This window comes from Drosophila mauritiana, chromosome 3R, assembly GCF_004382145.1.
Source record: "Drosophila mauritiana strain mau12 chromosome 3R, ASM438214v1, whole genome shotgun sequence".
NCBI lineage: Eukaryota > Metazoa > Arthropoda > Insecta > Diptera > Drosophilidae > Drosophila > Drosophila mauritiana.
This window is the reverse complement of record NC_046670.1, coordinates 16,895,065-16,911,031: the sequence shown is the minus strand read 5'-3', so window position 1 is coordinate 16,911,031 and position 15,967 is coordinate 16,895,065. Positions and strand designations below refer to the sequence as shown.

At 45.0% G+C, this 15,967-nt stretch overlaps 1 protein-coding gene across 1 annotated transcript in view; it reads left to right on the top strand.

Annotated features, from left to right (window-relative positions):
* LOC117145832 overlaps positions 1–15,967 on the top strand; it is a 112,468-nt gene that overhangs the window by 61,765 nt on the left and 34,736 nt on the right. The window contains 2 exon segments of the mRNA XM_033311633.1: positions 4,921–5,027; positions 5,118–5,335. Coding sequence (XP_033167524.1) covers positions 4,921–5,027; positions 5,118–5,335 — 325 coding nt within the window.

Genomic DNA, 15,967 nt, shown 5'->3' with positions numbered 1-15,967 from the left:
ATTAATACGATTTTTATTCATGACAACTGCACGGGGAAAAAAGATTTGAAAAGTTGGCTTACTCCTTTTATGATGAAAAGTTGTGTGAGTCCCCCATTTCTGTAACTGATGACATTTGACACACGAAATGGGATTCAATTAAAACCTCTATGACTCCCTTTCTTTTTTCTCAGTGTACAGGACAGCGACCAGAGACATTAAGTGGGATGGGATGGGATGGAAAGGGAGGGGAACTGGGCCCATGGGGCGATGCGGCGATAGCCAATCTGCTTTGGCCGCCGGCTGGCTTCCGTTGCCGGAATGTGGTGACAATGTCTTCTTGGGCTTTTCTCCGCCTCTACCTTTTTGGCTTAGACTTGGGCTTTGGCTTCGGCTTGGGCTTGGGCTTGGGCTTTGGTATTGGTATTTGTATTGGCTTTTCCTACTGGCTTCTGCTGTTGCCACAGACAATTGCATTGTTGTTGCCTCCTTGGCCGTTGTCGCAATGCTAGTAATTTGTGCAAATGAGCCTCTAAAAAGGCGTGGAGCCTTGGGGACACGAACTCGAGGGGGGGAATCCGAGGGGCTATCAAGAAAAAACCAACCCAAATAGACAAAAAATGTTTAAAGCGCCATTCGGCTATGTAAACGATGTGGGCCCCGCCGAAAATGAACAACAAGAAAGGAAAGCTGTTAAATGTTTTTTTCCACCCATTTTCCATTTTCCAGTGCTTCGTTTTCAGATTTTTGCCATAGTTCAGATGGCTGCGTTCCTGTTTTTTCCTTCTATTGCGGCAGTAAAACGAAATGATAGTACCGTTTTGGCTTTAAATGTTAATTGAGTTGAGTTGGCCAATCCGCAGATTTAAAGCGCCAACAAATCCACAGCCATTTAACGAATCGCACAGCTCCATTCAAACTAATCAGCGAAAAGCACGTGCTCCGCCAAAAAACCAGATAAATAATAGCCTCGCCATAAAAAACTACGCACCGGGCTGAGAAGAATGAAAAAGAAACAGCAATTTCAGCAAAACTATTTACTACGCCTACTCTGACGTTTTGCCATCGTTATCTGTGAAAAATTAGCAGCGTGTACCGCCGAATCAAAATAAACCGAAAGTAAACAACTGGCGAGCGGGAAAGAAGCTCACGCATACGGCCATAGATGGGGATGATAAAGCGGCCGGCACAAGACGAGTTGGCCAAAAACACGCCTGCGCCATTGAGTTAACAGCCGCCTCCCCAAAACCAACCCCCCCCCCCCTTCCCCGCTCCACGCCGCTAAAAAAAGCCCCCGGAGAAATACGCACACACATTTTACTGTTACGCACCGCGTTCGTTTTCGATTTAACGCCGCCGCGTATTTCACCTGCAAAAATATCGGTAGTCCGCTGTTTGTTTTGTTTACCTCCACAAATTTCCGTGTGGCCTGCTGGCGCTACTCGGTGGCTTTAAGGCCACCACCACCACATCCCCAAAAGTCGGGCTTTTGTTTGCTTAACTCAATTTTATTGTTCGCCATTCGCAAAAAAACACAAAACAGCCGAAACGGGCTGAGCCGAAAAAGAGCAAAAATTATGTGTGTCAGCGGCGGGCAGGGCAACAAAATACGAAATACAAATAAATGAAACCTCCAAATTAACAGGGACAACAGCAGAAAAGAGGTCGCCTTCTTTAAATAAAACAAACAAATAAGAGCTGAACACAAAATGCCATGGCATATGGGAAAAACTCCCAGATAGCCAAGTGCGGGGGTCAAATTGAGTCACCTCACGCAATGCAAAACAACTAAAAAACTAACAACAACATCGACACCTTGAAACAACAACAGCTAACAACAATCCCAGGCGCTTGTCCAAAAATAAAATCAAAATAAAAAACACACTCACTCACACGAATCCGTCTGGCAACGTCATGGGCAAAAATATATACTTATAGTACGAGTATAAACTAATAAACGAAAAAAACAACAAATCGTAAAAAACGAAACAAAAATGTAGGCACAAAAATATTGAATAACAAAAGTGCGTACGAGTGTGCCATGTCTGTGGGATTTGTTTTGATTTCATTTCATTTCGCTTATGGTAAATGGAAGATTTTGAATATATTTTGAATATTGCGCATACGCGCCGTTGGCCGACGTACTGCAAACTGGTTAAGTTGTGAAACCAGAGCGCTTCCTGTTTGCGTGCCATAAAAATACCGAAGCTGTTAGCATCGATCCATTTTGGGGCCAAAACACTTGTCATTACACGATTTCCTTTTGTCCAAATTGTATTTACCTTCAGTGGGTTTCTTGGCTCTTCGCCTTACTTTTCTTTTTCGAACGAACATTTCCGCTTTTGTTGTTGCTGTTGACATTGGCTTGAATAAGCGCAGATATGGGCCATAGAATCTTGGCTCTTATCGTGCAAACTGATAAGCTAAAAGCTCTTTCACAAGGCACACAAAAACCTCAATGAAGTTGCTGGCAACAAACGCTCTAATCACAGAAATCAGCCAACGACTTTGCTTCTTTTTGTTCGCTTTTTGTGTTGTTTTGGGTTTATTTTTTGCCTGCGTATAAATTACACTTGAAAATTGCTTAGATTTTGATTGGTGATATCTGTGGGGCCTTTTTGTTATTTTTTTTTGTTTGTTTTGGTTGATTGCAGGCCACGGCGGAGTCGGTTTGTCTCCGGCTAACTCGCACTTGCGCTTTCTCTGGCCAATTTTGGTGAAAGTCATCGTTTCCCCCGAAAACAAAAGCGAATATCGAGCACGTGGCTAATTTAATAAGCTTTAATTGCAAACTTCAAACTACAAACAGCAAACTGCAAACTGCAAACCGCACTGCAAATCAAGTCGAAATGGAGCTGCAGCCAGCGAAATGCATGCAATTTTCACTAATTTCGCCGGCACATGCAAACAACCGACTGACTGACTCTCTGGGCTGGCGCATATCATATCGCATCTCTCACTTCCTGACACCGCAATGTAATTTTGCTTTCAACACCTCTTTTTTTCTTGCTTGTTTCGCTCCTCGACCGACTGTTGCCGTGTTGATTGCGGCCAGCAAACGTGGCCAAATAATGGCCAAGACAGCAGAAAAGCACAGCATTTCCCAGGCTCAAGAGACCCGAAATCGGGCGCGAATATATCGCATTTCAATCACGCGCTCTGGGGCAATTTACGTGCGGCCACGCAGCAGCGAGTAGGCCGAAAAGGCATTCAAAAGACGCGGTCAAAGTTGCAGCAGTTGCAGCAGCATCAACAATGCAACATCAACATTGCAACTGCAACCGCTCGCTTGCAGTTTATTAAAGTTTTTTCCAGCTCAGCGCAATGGGGCGGAAAGCAAACGGCCTAACGGTACGGATTGTGCGCATTAAAATGGCCACATCGTGATGGCCAGGCCAAAACCGCCTTTCCCCCAACCCCACCCCTCCTCTGACTAACCGACAGGCACGCGCCTTTTGCCGGCCGGCTAGCAGGAAAATGAGGGGGGAAAATCGAGCGCAGCGAGCACTGATTCTCCACGGATGGGGGAAATGCGCGATTTATGCGCGAATTTACTTTTATGCGATTAGCAACGATCTGCGGCAGAAATTTATCGTTGAGTTTAGTAAATTTAATTGGGACGGAAATCCAGGCAAAAGGTGATGGTGCCAGCACTGGTGCTGTTGCATTAGACAAAAGGCTAAAACCTGGTAGCCGAGTAATAAAGTTTTACGGCCCAGCACAGCTCTTTTGGCCAAGGAGGCAGCATTTGGCTAAGTGCAGACTTGGCCACGATTGCCCGCGGCTTTTCACTTTGCACAATGGTGATGATGGTGAGTCGGTTGGCCGGCACGAGTTGGTTGGTTGTGTTTTCTGTTTTCTGTATTCTGTTTTCTTTTTTCTGTTTTGTATTTTGTGCTTTGGCCCAAAGCAGATGGCCAAAAGATAAGCACAGTTGAGGAGTTCTGACCGAAATTCTGAGCATCAATAATTGCTTGCTTCACTAGCACTGCATCTTCTGAGGAAACCGCCACCTGCTTTTCAACTTTAATCCCGGCACGCAGCAAGTGTTGGAATCCTTTTCAGAGTCTTACACCACTTGTCTCAATAGCCGCCATTTGGCTTAAATGATTTGGCCAGAAGGGAGGGTAGCACTCTGCTTGATTAAGGCAAATATGCCAAATCAGTTTTTCCGTTTCAAATGCTTTGAATTTATGAGAGCGTCGCGTCTTTATGGTCATCCCCCGCCAATCGCTAGATGCATTTAAGGATCCAGCCATTGTTGACGCCAGCCTTTGTTCAAATTTATATGTTTGAGCGTCAGAAACGTTCGCCGTTCATAAGGATTTTGCACCGATTTGGCCAGCGAAGGTTGCGCCAAGGTTAGCCAACTTAAAGCCAGCTTAAAGCCATCTTGAGACTGCATGGAAAGCCATCGGAACTGGGAAATCTACTGGCTGAAATTCATTTGACGTCGCTTCGAAAAATGTGAGGCCATCGGAAGGAGGCCAATTAATGACGAAACAATAACACACACACACAATGGGCGGCGGAATTTGGTGGCCACACAAATTAGTTAAATGGAAAAATAGTTTTGCGATGTTTTGCATTGAAATGCCGCTCGAAGCGATTATCGCTGAAAAGACCTCGACGGATTGTTGTTGCTGTTTGGCGAATTACAACAACGATGGGCGGTCGCTGTTTGATGTGTCTAAGCAAATGCCGCCAATGCCTGCGTGTGTATATCTTTATCGCCCAGTTTCTAGCTTCTCTATATGTAGATAACTGATAAAATCAAGAATCATAATCTGGGTCAATGTTCAAAGCGGGAATTGATTTGTCTAAAATGTGTTATATATAAAACTAGGCCATGAGTTTCTGTTTCAAATCAATGAAGGGGTGGTTTCTTGCTAATATTATTCACTAACTAAACCATCTATTTTTCCCCTCTTATTTTTGCAGTCCCCGGAAACGTCCGCCCAGCGATCACCAGGACTACGGCAAAGATGAGGAAACATGCCGTGCCGCCGAGATTCTGTCATCGATGAAGCTGCAGAGTCCGCATGGCTGTAGGTCATCCTCCTTCCCTGACCCTGACACGCCCTCCTTTGCGACCACGCCTACATATAAGCTAATTAATTTTAACCATTTCACCCCAGCATTGGCCGACAAGTGCTCGAGTCCCGGCAGCAGCTCGTCGGCTTCCTGGAGCTCCGGTTCCCCATCGCCGCCACTGAGCGACGACGGCCACGCCCACCACAGCCCACACAACATGATGTCGCCCCACGATGCGGACAACGCACGCACACGCACAGCATCCGTGTCCACGTCGGACGAGGGCATTGTCATCGACTACAAGGAGGAGCGCAAGAAAAAGGTGGGTGATTCGATCTAAGGCCCCAACATCTAGATATAAGAAACATATAGAGATTGGTGTACAAGAATGCGGTCAGTAGAATCTGGGCTAACGTCGGTGGAGCGTGACATTTTGTTGCATTTTAATTGCAACTTTGTGTATAGATTTTAATTGCCATAATTATGTAAATGTCGGTCTGTTCTTGGCACGGCCACACGGCGTATGCTTGATGCCCATTACTCATACGCAACGTAGCGCTGCTGCTGCCGGCAAAAGAATACAGAATATATAGAATATCAAATAAATGTCGACAATGATTCAAGCCCAGGAGAATGGCAACGCATCAATCACACAAAAGGGCAATGTCAGCAGCTCGTTAACTTGGCAAACACACACCGCACTCTGCGAAATTCAACAAAATCAATAACCCCCAGCCATCCGATACCGATTTTCAGGCATACTCCGAGAGTTCTGGCTCTTTAATTAATTATGTTTGAACTTTAAGGGCCTCAGCCCGAGAAACCGAAACGAGCGAAACTTACGCAACTGAAAACCAGCACGGAAACGAACAACAACGCCCCCATCCAGAAAACTTCTGCCCGTCTGCCGTTTGTTTGCCCAACTAGTTACGCTTTCTCACCAGCTCGTGTGTTTGGCTATTTCGTTTAGAGCTTTTAAGGGCTCTTAATAGCGAACAAACAAAAAACCTAAAAACGAGCAGCCGGCAACGGCAGAAACAACAACAACCACAGCCGGGAACAAATATCAAAGTGAGCAGCAGCCGCGGTAGAATATGTTAACCTAGAAAGTCTGATTAGATTTTCATATGGCTACGACGAAAAAAAAACACACTTGACCAAAACAGTTTGATTGAAATGTTTTGTATTGGAAAATATGCAATACTTGATCCATGCTGTAAATCATTTAAATATATTCAGCCCATCCGATTGCTGTTTAGAATATACAATGACCATTGCCCCCAACCCATATGATTCATACCTAGGGCGCTGTGTCTATTGACTTGATAAATAAGGATTGGAAATTTACCGGACTCCCCATAGCGACTTGACTTCTCGCCCAAGTCCAATCAATTTTCCACTCGTTTCAATTAGTCAAACGTTTTCCAATCTTGCTGCCAGCAGCAATTGCACTTTCACTTTCCATATACCTGTTGCACAACCGAGCCGAAAAAGCTGACCAAAGCGTCAAACTTCCTGCTCCGTCAGTCTACAAAGGAAAAAACAAACAACAAAAAATAAAAAACAAGAAACAAATTAAATGTCTGTGCGCATTTGAATTTATGTCAGAGTCAGGCGACCACGCCCATTGCTTTTCGGGGGCTGAGCTGCAAAAACAAACAAATGCACAAACGAGCACAATGCAAAAGTTTATTTTGCCAAGGCGTGGCTGGTTAATTGAAAAGATATATGCCGCATTTCCGCATCTTGCATCTTGAATCTCGCTGCCCAGCGAAAACACTAGCCAGCTGGATGGATGGATAGCTAGATAGATAGATGGATAGATAGATAGATATATGGATGAATGCACGATCGCCGGGCTGAGAACGAATGCAATTAATGTCTAATTGTGCGCAATTATTGTCAGTTGTCAGCTGTGTGTGATGTGCCGCATCAGAATGAATGCGCTCGCCCCGAATTGAAACGATTCGAGTCGAGTCGAGTGGAGATCTTCAAGGCGTCCACGTGGCGCATACGTAATGGCATCCATCTGACATTACTCATACGCACTGAAGCGCGTGCGGCTCGCTGCTAGCAGATGCATTGATGATCAACCTTCGTTGCTCAGGCGCGTCATGCGATTCAAATGGAATGATTTAAAATGTAGTGAAACACTAAGAGGGTCGACTCACTGTGGCCTTTGTCTCGCTGAATCTTCGTCACCGCCATCGTGCGGGTTATTATTTAAAATGCAGATTTATGTGCATTCGCCATTTGCCATTTGCCATTTACCATTTACCGCCGCCACCCGTGACAATCAGGGCCGCAGCCCCCAACCGCCTGCCTTTTAATCAAGGCCCTTTTGCAGTTGCACTCCCATTAAGGCAGCGGCAAAGCTCCAAGGCAATGCCAACCCCAATACCAATCCCAACCGCAATGGGTGGTTAAACGCTCGCCCATTAATTTCCAGGCACATCACACACTCACGGAGTTCGCGATGGCCACCAAAGGAAAGCTCAAGCTCGAGTGGGAAGGCCACAAGTCAATCCTGGAGGGGAAATTAAAACGCAAACTGCCACGATGGCATGTGACAAGCAATCAGAGCCAGCAATTTGCGGTGACAAACTGTTGGGAAAAGTGACTCGACTAGATCGTCCAGCTTTGCCACTTCTTCTGCTTAATTCTCATAGAATGAATTTCCCCAGAATTTCGAGACTTAATTGGGCCAAAACCCTTTGAGAGCACAGCCGCATCAGCATTCACTTTGTAGTTGCGGCTAATTGCACACGCCATGTTCCCTCCCCGCCCCCCGCTCACTTCCCCTCCTCTAGTTGCTAGTCTAGTATAAACTTTTCAAATTCCAACTCACAGTATAGCATAGTTTTTTTTTCCGTCTAATTTGTTTTATAATATCAAAAGGCAACAAAAACGCCAAAGCCAAAGCAAACAGGCAAATTATAGTGCACCGAGCAGACAGCGCGGCGGTTGATTCAGGGGCGGCATCGAGGGGTTTTACACCGAGTGGGGGGGAGGGGTGAGGGGGCTAAGGAGGGGCGGCGGCGGATGAGCGGCGTTGCGGTTAGCTGGCATTAAGCTTTCGCAATGCCTGACAGTTGAAACACAAACACAAACAGAGGCGAACGCACACTAAGAAAAACACTAGCTGCAGTTTCGGGCGAAGGGGTAAGGGAATAGCGTAGGGGCAGGGGGAGGGGGAAGGGGGCGGCGGAACTGCATTCGCGGCCAGCCAACATGGCGCGGCACACGTGTCTATGTGAGCCTTGGCTTAGCCGCTTTTGGCCTTTTTTTTGACAAATGTGCGCGTATTTTGCAGCTGGCAGCAGAAAAGAAGGCACCCTCTCAAAAAACAACATTGTTGAAAGTTGCATTTTAAAAGTACTCAAGATAATCAAATGATTGTTTATAAATATTTTATAATTTTGTATAAGAAGCAATTTTTAAATATATATGTATATACAAAACTCTATGGTTCTTAACTTATCATTGAGAATGGCTTACTCAAAATTTTAATTTATGTGCAGCGAACAGCAGCGCTGCACTTGCATTTGCATTTATTTTTAAACAGCAAACAATCTTAAATTTATATTTATGATTTTCGTTTACACCGCTTTGGCTTTGCCTTATTTCCTTCGCGTGTCTTCGCTTAACTTTCTGCAAATTATTTTTAAACCAAAAAGCAGAGCAGCGCAGAAATATGGCAGAATTTAATTAAAATTCATACGAGTGCCTTTGAGGGGCTCTGCAGCAACCTTGAGTCAACACATCCACTCACCACACACTCGAGCACCTCAGTCGCAGCCTCAGAAAACTGAAATCTGAAAACTGAACACAGAAGGCACAAAACAATTGGCACTTTGTACATGGACCATAGATCGACGTCAGCATCGCAGTCGTGTGTATTAATTTCACTCATATGGCTGTTGGCCTTGAATTCTGATTAGGAAGCGATTTAAATTTATCTATAAGTCATTTTTCTTGGCTCTGCCACTCACCTTTTGCCGCTCGCCTTTATTGAGTTATTATTAAAACTTAATTGTGCTGCTAAAAGCCATTTGGATTGATCCCCTCCCACACCCTCTGCCTCTTTCCAACATGTATGTGCTTTTTTAAACCCCCCTCTCCACCGCATCCAATGTGCAATTTGTGGGGCATTAACAATTGCAAATGACTTGGCCAAAGTGTCGACATCTTGGCTGCGTTGGTAGATTAGGCAACCCGGCGACGGGCACGGGGCGTATGAGTAATGTCTGAGAAGCGAACCAGCTGGGCACGAGTGTAATTACACCTTAAGCAGAATAAATGACAGCGCAACTGACTGACAACCGGACAGCCTACGCCTCGAAACCCCAAGAAACTGCAATCAATCGAGGGGCAATGGAAAAACAAAGGGCATTAGAGCAAACAGTGCCTTTAAAGTGCGCTCAATCTTATCTAAATTCTTTGAAATAACTTTCGATTAATCATCCGTTTCTATGAAGCACATTTACATTCCAGAATCCGCCTAAAAGCATGGGGAAATTCCCAAAAGGAATGTGCATTTTTATATTTTTTATTTACTAAAACGGAAACATTTGTATGTAAACTGTCATTTTAAGTTGTCGCATGCCTCACGTCTTTTGCATTCAACAAGCTAAGGAAATGGCTGCCGCAATCCGTCAAAAGTCAGAAAGTCACTCGCAGGAGTGGCCAGAAATGCACACACACAACGACGCACTCGTGCGTGTGGGAGAAACGAACTCATAAATTTGTCATAATTGCAAAAATGTGACTAAGGCAAATGGCAATACGGGGGTGCAAAGAAAAAAAAACAGAAATGCAATAAAAGCACATATATTTTCACATACGCAGTTAGCAGCGCTCGTATTGGAAAAATGAATATTTAGTAGTCGTAGTTGGCTTTTCCACGGGTCGAGATCTGTGCCAAGTGCAAATGCAAGCGGCGAACGGCGAATGGCGAACGGAAAAGCGGAAAACGGCCAGAGCAACAAATGCAGCGCCAATTTTCATGTTCAAGGTGACAAAACGAAACGAAACAAAACGAAGCGGACACTCGAGCCAAAAGCTTCAGCTCATCGTTTGGCCTCGTTTCCGTTTGGCTTTCGTGTGTGCTCTATTGCTGTTGCTTTTCTCGGTTTTCTGGCTTGCTGCTGCAGTTTCAACCTGGCCATTTCATGCTATATTTGTCATCACTTCTTCACAGTACACTTATGGGTGGAAAAATGAGCGGGCGAAAAGCCAGGCAAAGTCTTTTCCCCATCGCGTGTAAGTGCAGTGCCCACTGTACCGCTGTCATCCGGATTGGCAAAGGCCGAAAAAAAAGATTAAACGCTTCATCGAATGCGGTATTTGGCATTGGGTTTGGGGCCCGCGCCTCTGACACACTTTGCCAGCCTTCTGCTTATGGCCAGATACAATATGTGCACTTGCACACCACAATATAAAGTACATACATAGATATCAACAGGGAAAAAGGCTGTGTAATCGGCTAACAAATCTTGGCGGCCAGCTGTGATTGATCTAGATCTTAGATAACTAGTGCAGGCATATACTAATAAATATACAACAAATTCATATTCCTTTCATAATTATAGTGTATCCGATTTTTGCAAGTGCTTTTAATGGTGTCTTTTCTAGAATACATTTTGAATGTGCCAAAGTTAGGTCCCCTGTCCCATTTTTCACTCAGCGACATGAACAAATTGTTCTGGGCGACTTACATTGTGGTCAGAGGCATGCAATCGAAATGTTTGCGAAACATCTTTTGGCAAACGTTTGCCACGAGCCACACAAAAAAAAAAAGAGATGCACAAACACTGCACTTTTATTTCGATTTCATTTTGCCAGAAGCGAACAACTTTCCGCCCAACTTCCCCGCTCCCTTTTCCCCTCAGAAGACTTTTCCGAGGGGTCACAATTAGATCAGCAGAATAATAGGAGTGCAAAGAGCCGAAAGAGGGCAGCCCGGCGAATTGGCCTAGTTTCGGGGTAACGGTACACAACAAAATGGCGGCCCTTGCAACTGTTGTCGTGGCTGTACTTTTTCACCAACACTCATGCGTGTGCAGTTTTCTAGGTTACCGCACACAGTGGCACGAATGCGGATGTAGATGCGGATGCCACACTGTTGCAGAAAATACATTGCGCCGGCCGGCAAAAAGCGAATGTTGCGCAACAACCGCTAGCCATGAAAGTGCATTTCGCTCGCTCCTCTCCTCTCTCCCTCTTTCTCTCTCTCTCTATGCAGCTCTTGTTTTTGGCATGCGCACTTGCTCACTTCACTCACTTCCGCTCAAATCGCCGCACTCACACACACACACACACAGGCAACGCTCACATGCACATGGGGAGATAAGTGGGGATGATGCAAAATGGTCGAAAAAGGGGTTGAGGGATGGGAGGTGCAACGGCACGTGTTCGCACACCAATGCAGTTTCGTATTTGCCATTGCTTTTGCTGTGCTTTTCTATTGCCTTTGCTTTGCTCTGACGTCGTCGAAAAGCGAAAAATGGAAAATGGCAATTCTGGCCACAAATTGTGCTGGTCCACAGCTATTCATATTGCATTTCCGGCTCAAGAAAGCCCGCTCTGCTGATGTCATTGCTTATCACGGCCAATTAAAGCCCACTTCCCCACAGTCGACATGCTATCTCATAGCCATTGATCGCCGAAAACCACTTAATTTAAAACACCTTAATTTATTCGCCTCGAAATACGCTTATAATGAGCTGCATTCGGATAGAGCACATAATATTTATGAGATTTATTCGGTGGCTAAATCATTGGCTAATGACAACACATGTATTTTCGCTCATACTTAAATTTCCATATATTTCGCTGAGACAAACAAACCAGTGCATATATACGTATCAGCCATAAATCAGAGCATTTTACTTTAAGGTAGTGTGGATGTGTGTTTTCTTCTCTTAATTGTAAAATAAACAATTTGGAAATAAGAATGCATCGCCGTTGGAATTGTTTTGCGGTCGATTCACTTTTCATGGCTAATTAATTTTCGCATTGCGCAAAATGAATTAATAACGCGAAATGCCATGAATATGCAAACGTGCGAACCTCCTGCCGCTCTTCCCCTCCCCTTAAGCATACATATCTTGGCATACCAGTATGTTTATATATATATATACATGTATATATCGAAAATTTATTGTTGGCGTCGCCGCAGTCGCCATAATTAAAAGCCAAACAAGCGGCAGCAGCGACTTCAGGCCGCCAGGTGATTTCATTTGCAAGTCGCTCTCGGGCGCAGTTTTGTTGCTTTCTGTTTTGGTTTTTGATATGGCAATCTTCGTTAATTATACGCTTAGTTGGCTGATCGGGGCGGAGCTGCAGGGGGTGCCAAGGGGTGGGGGTGTTTGCCGAGTGGGAAAACAAATGCACCCCAGCAAACAATGGATGTGCCAAGTGCTCTGCTTACATCACTACACACTGAACAGCGAACAGCGAACTGCGAATGGCGATGCGAGTGGGGGTTTGCCAAACAAATGATTTCCACACACACCTGTGCACTCGGTTTCACTTGGGAATTATTGCCCGGTGGCTACAGCAAACTATAGATAATGTGCCACAGAACGCGGCACGTGGCATATAAATCTAGTTTTATTTACACAGTCTATCATCTCGCATCAGAAACTCTTTAAAACTTAAATTGATAGCGATCTATAAGTTATCAATATAAATTCATGAAAATAAATCATATGTGCTTATCCATTTTTTTGTAGATATTAATTGGAATTTTCAACTTGATTATAAAATTCTGACAGTCGCAAAGTAATTTTCGCCACGAATTAAATTAAAACCCAACATCGATTGCAATGATTTGATTTGTGATGGATCTTTTTCTTTTTGTGTGCGCAACAAGCGCAAGTCGTGGGCGGCAAAGCAAAAAGCAACAGCAACAGCTCGTTGACATTTGCATTTAAATGGTGGGTGAGGGGGTGGGGGGTGCGGATCAGGGGGGCGGATCAAAGGGGCGGTAAAGTGGGAGGCCGGCTTAATTTAAGCAGAGCAACGACGTTGGCACGCCTCGCAGCTTAAAATTCTCTGCGTCGTTACATGCTCTGCATACTGGCACACATGTATGTATATGCGGGATATACATATCTATAGATAGGCAACCACCGACTTTTCGCCCCGATTTTCCGCACCCCCCTCCCCCGCGCCGACAGTCGCTGAAGCGAGGCCATTGTGGGCGGGAAGCAGCAGAACTGCATTAAAATTCAAATGCCGGCAATGTCAGGGCAGAAAGTGCGGAGCAGCCACGCCACTTGGCTTAATGTAATGGCCAGCGGGGTAAAAGTCAAGCTCAACAAATACACTTTTGGCTGTGAAGGATGAAGCAGAAGAATAATGCGATATGTATATGCCATATATCTCGCTCGCCATAAATCACGACTGCGAGTGCATGAGGCATACCACACAGAAAGCCAGCAAGAGCAGTGCGGTCATAATTTATATTTTTAAAGCTCATTCAGCAACGCAAATCAACACATTTTTCGGTACAAGTTGGCAAACAAATTATTCTCCACAATGTTTGCAACAAGTCAGAGCCAATTCATTTCCACCTAAGCAGCAAACATGACAGAATATCTCTGCCTTCGCTTTTTTTGCTTTTGTTTGCTTATTTTTGCATACCAAATTTGTCATGACAACAAATACAGCTGCCGAAGAAAGCGCCCATCAATGGGGTTCTGACCAAAGGCAAAAACGAGCTGAATGGCGAGCGGCGGGAGGGGGAGGTGCGCGGTGGGAGGAAAGCGGAAAAGTTGGGCAAAGTCAGCGGCAAAGGCAAAATGCCGACAAACAAACCCAGAAACACAAGCACACGCACACAGAAGTTGGCAGCGCATGTAGGAATTGCAAATGTATTCAAGGTCAGGGCAGACATGAAAAACGAGAAAAGCCGACCGAGGCAGCGGCAGCGGCAGAGGCCCACCCACTCACACACACAAACACACACACACACACACACACCGCTGAAAATCAATATGGACAACACTTTTAAGGGTTGCGGCGAAAAACCCACGCAGCCCTCGCCTTTCCTTTCGTTTCCTTGAATTTCCACCAGCGAAAAGTGGAAAAGAGGAGCAGTAACGTCATCGGAGTGGTTCAGTGGGTCGTCATAAATAACGCTTCGGGTTTCCCGCGCATTTTCCACTCTCTCCCTCTCTCTCTCTAACCTCTCTCTCTCGCGAGAATGTAGGGGAAAACACTGCGCAGGCTCTCGCTCCCTTTGTGCACATCTCCCACTTTCCCAGCCCCATTTCGAAACCCAGGGCGAATTTTAAATCGGGAATGCTTTTAATTATAGCCCGGCCCACGCTCTCCAGATTCCCAACCCCAACCCCATCCGCATCTCGAACTCCAGACTTTCGCATGTAATTAAGTCCGGCCAATTAAACGCAGTAGCAGTAGCAAAGGCAATGGCAACAGCCACAGCGAATTGCAAATTGAGTTTGCCAGCAAATCGATAAGGTTTCAAGGTTAGCTTGCGTGACATTTCCACGCGAGCAACAATTTATATTTTTCGGCTGCCTGCGGTGGTAATTGGAAAAGTTGCAGGCCAAAGTAACGCGCTAAATAAGGCCAAGAAACGTGAAATAGATGGTAGAACGCAAACCTGTGCGTTGCGTGCGCCATCATCATTATGGTGATTGTTTGCATTAAAATGGCGACTGGCTGCCGTGGCGTATGAGCAATATTTGATTTATATATTGATTTTTTAGCCAACACACAAAGGCCGCGCCGAGCGTTGCAAACCAGTTATTATCATAATTATTGAAAGCCGCATTTCCAATGCAAAATGCAAATAGATTTCTTATTCAAATTGCCGCATTACCAACTCACATCTCCATTTCGCTCTTCTAATTGCAGGTGAGTAATTTCTCGCTTCGGACAGGCTAATGTCTTTAATCGACTTCTGTGAGTAGAACGCATATATGCCACCACCAACAGATACTATATACTATATACGCATATATAAGAAACCACTTATCTGCATTTATCAACTCTATTATTAAACATATCCGTGTGGGCAGTGCGAGCGCAGCAGAACCTTGACATGTCAGCGTTGTGGTTTTTGCAAAATAAATGCCGTCTCAATCTATTCATTCACTCGACCGGATTGGAAAGTTGCCCCCATCCATATGAATCCAGCAGGCCGCGGGTTCATGCTCCCAAAAGTATGCTTGATCCTTCAGCCTCGATTGTTTTCATTAGCATAATGACACTTGGCTGCGTCTAGACAGACAGAGTCCGCCAAATCCGAGTTTATTTCTTGGTTTAACCACTTCCCATCGCAATCCCCTCCCTTCACAACTGGTTCACGAATTACGCTTTCGGCGGGTATTCAATTTGCAAAACGAAAGATATACAGTTGCATAAATCAGGGCCATATCCGCGGGTTTTATACGATTCCGGTGCGAAAATGCTTTTCAATTAAGCGAAGAGCATAAATCACAAATGTTTGGCCAACAATTTTTGTGCAAACAATGCAATAAAAGCGGTTTGCTTAGCCGGCACAAAACCGCTGCTGCTATCTAATGGGGGAAAAGGCAGCTGGAAAATTCACCTAGCAACCGAAAATTCGAATGCAGTTCCTGGAACGAACGCTTGTTAATCAATGCCCCAAACAATTAGTCATGAGGAAGAACCTCATTTAGCGAGCTGAATTTTTCAGCTTCACAGATACTCACGCGCACACTCACCCACCTCCGGGGCCTAATAATAATCATAATAATAAAATAAAAACCGCTGGCCACTTGGCCTTGGACTAGGTTGATTGCATTCTAGCGGTCAATGCCGTCGGCGGCGTCGTGAAAACGATCGCTCAGCGGCTATCTCTTTCTCTTTTCGCTGCTGTACGAGTAGTAGTACGTATTAAAAATTTGTATTTATTTGTATTTTCGTATTTTGCAATGACAAAAGAAAAATATCGCAG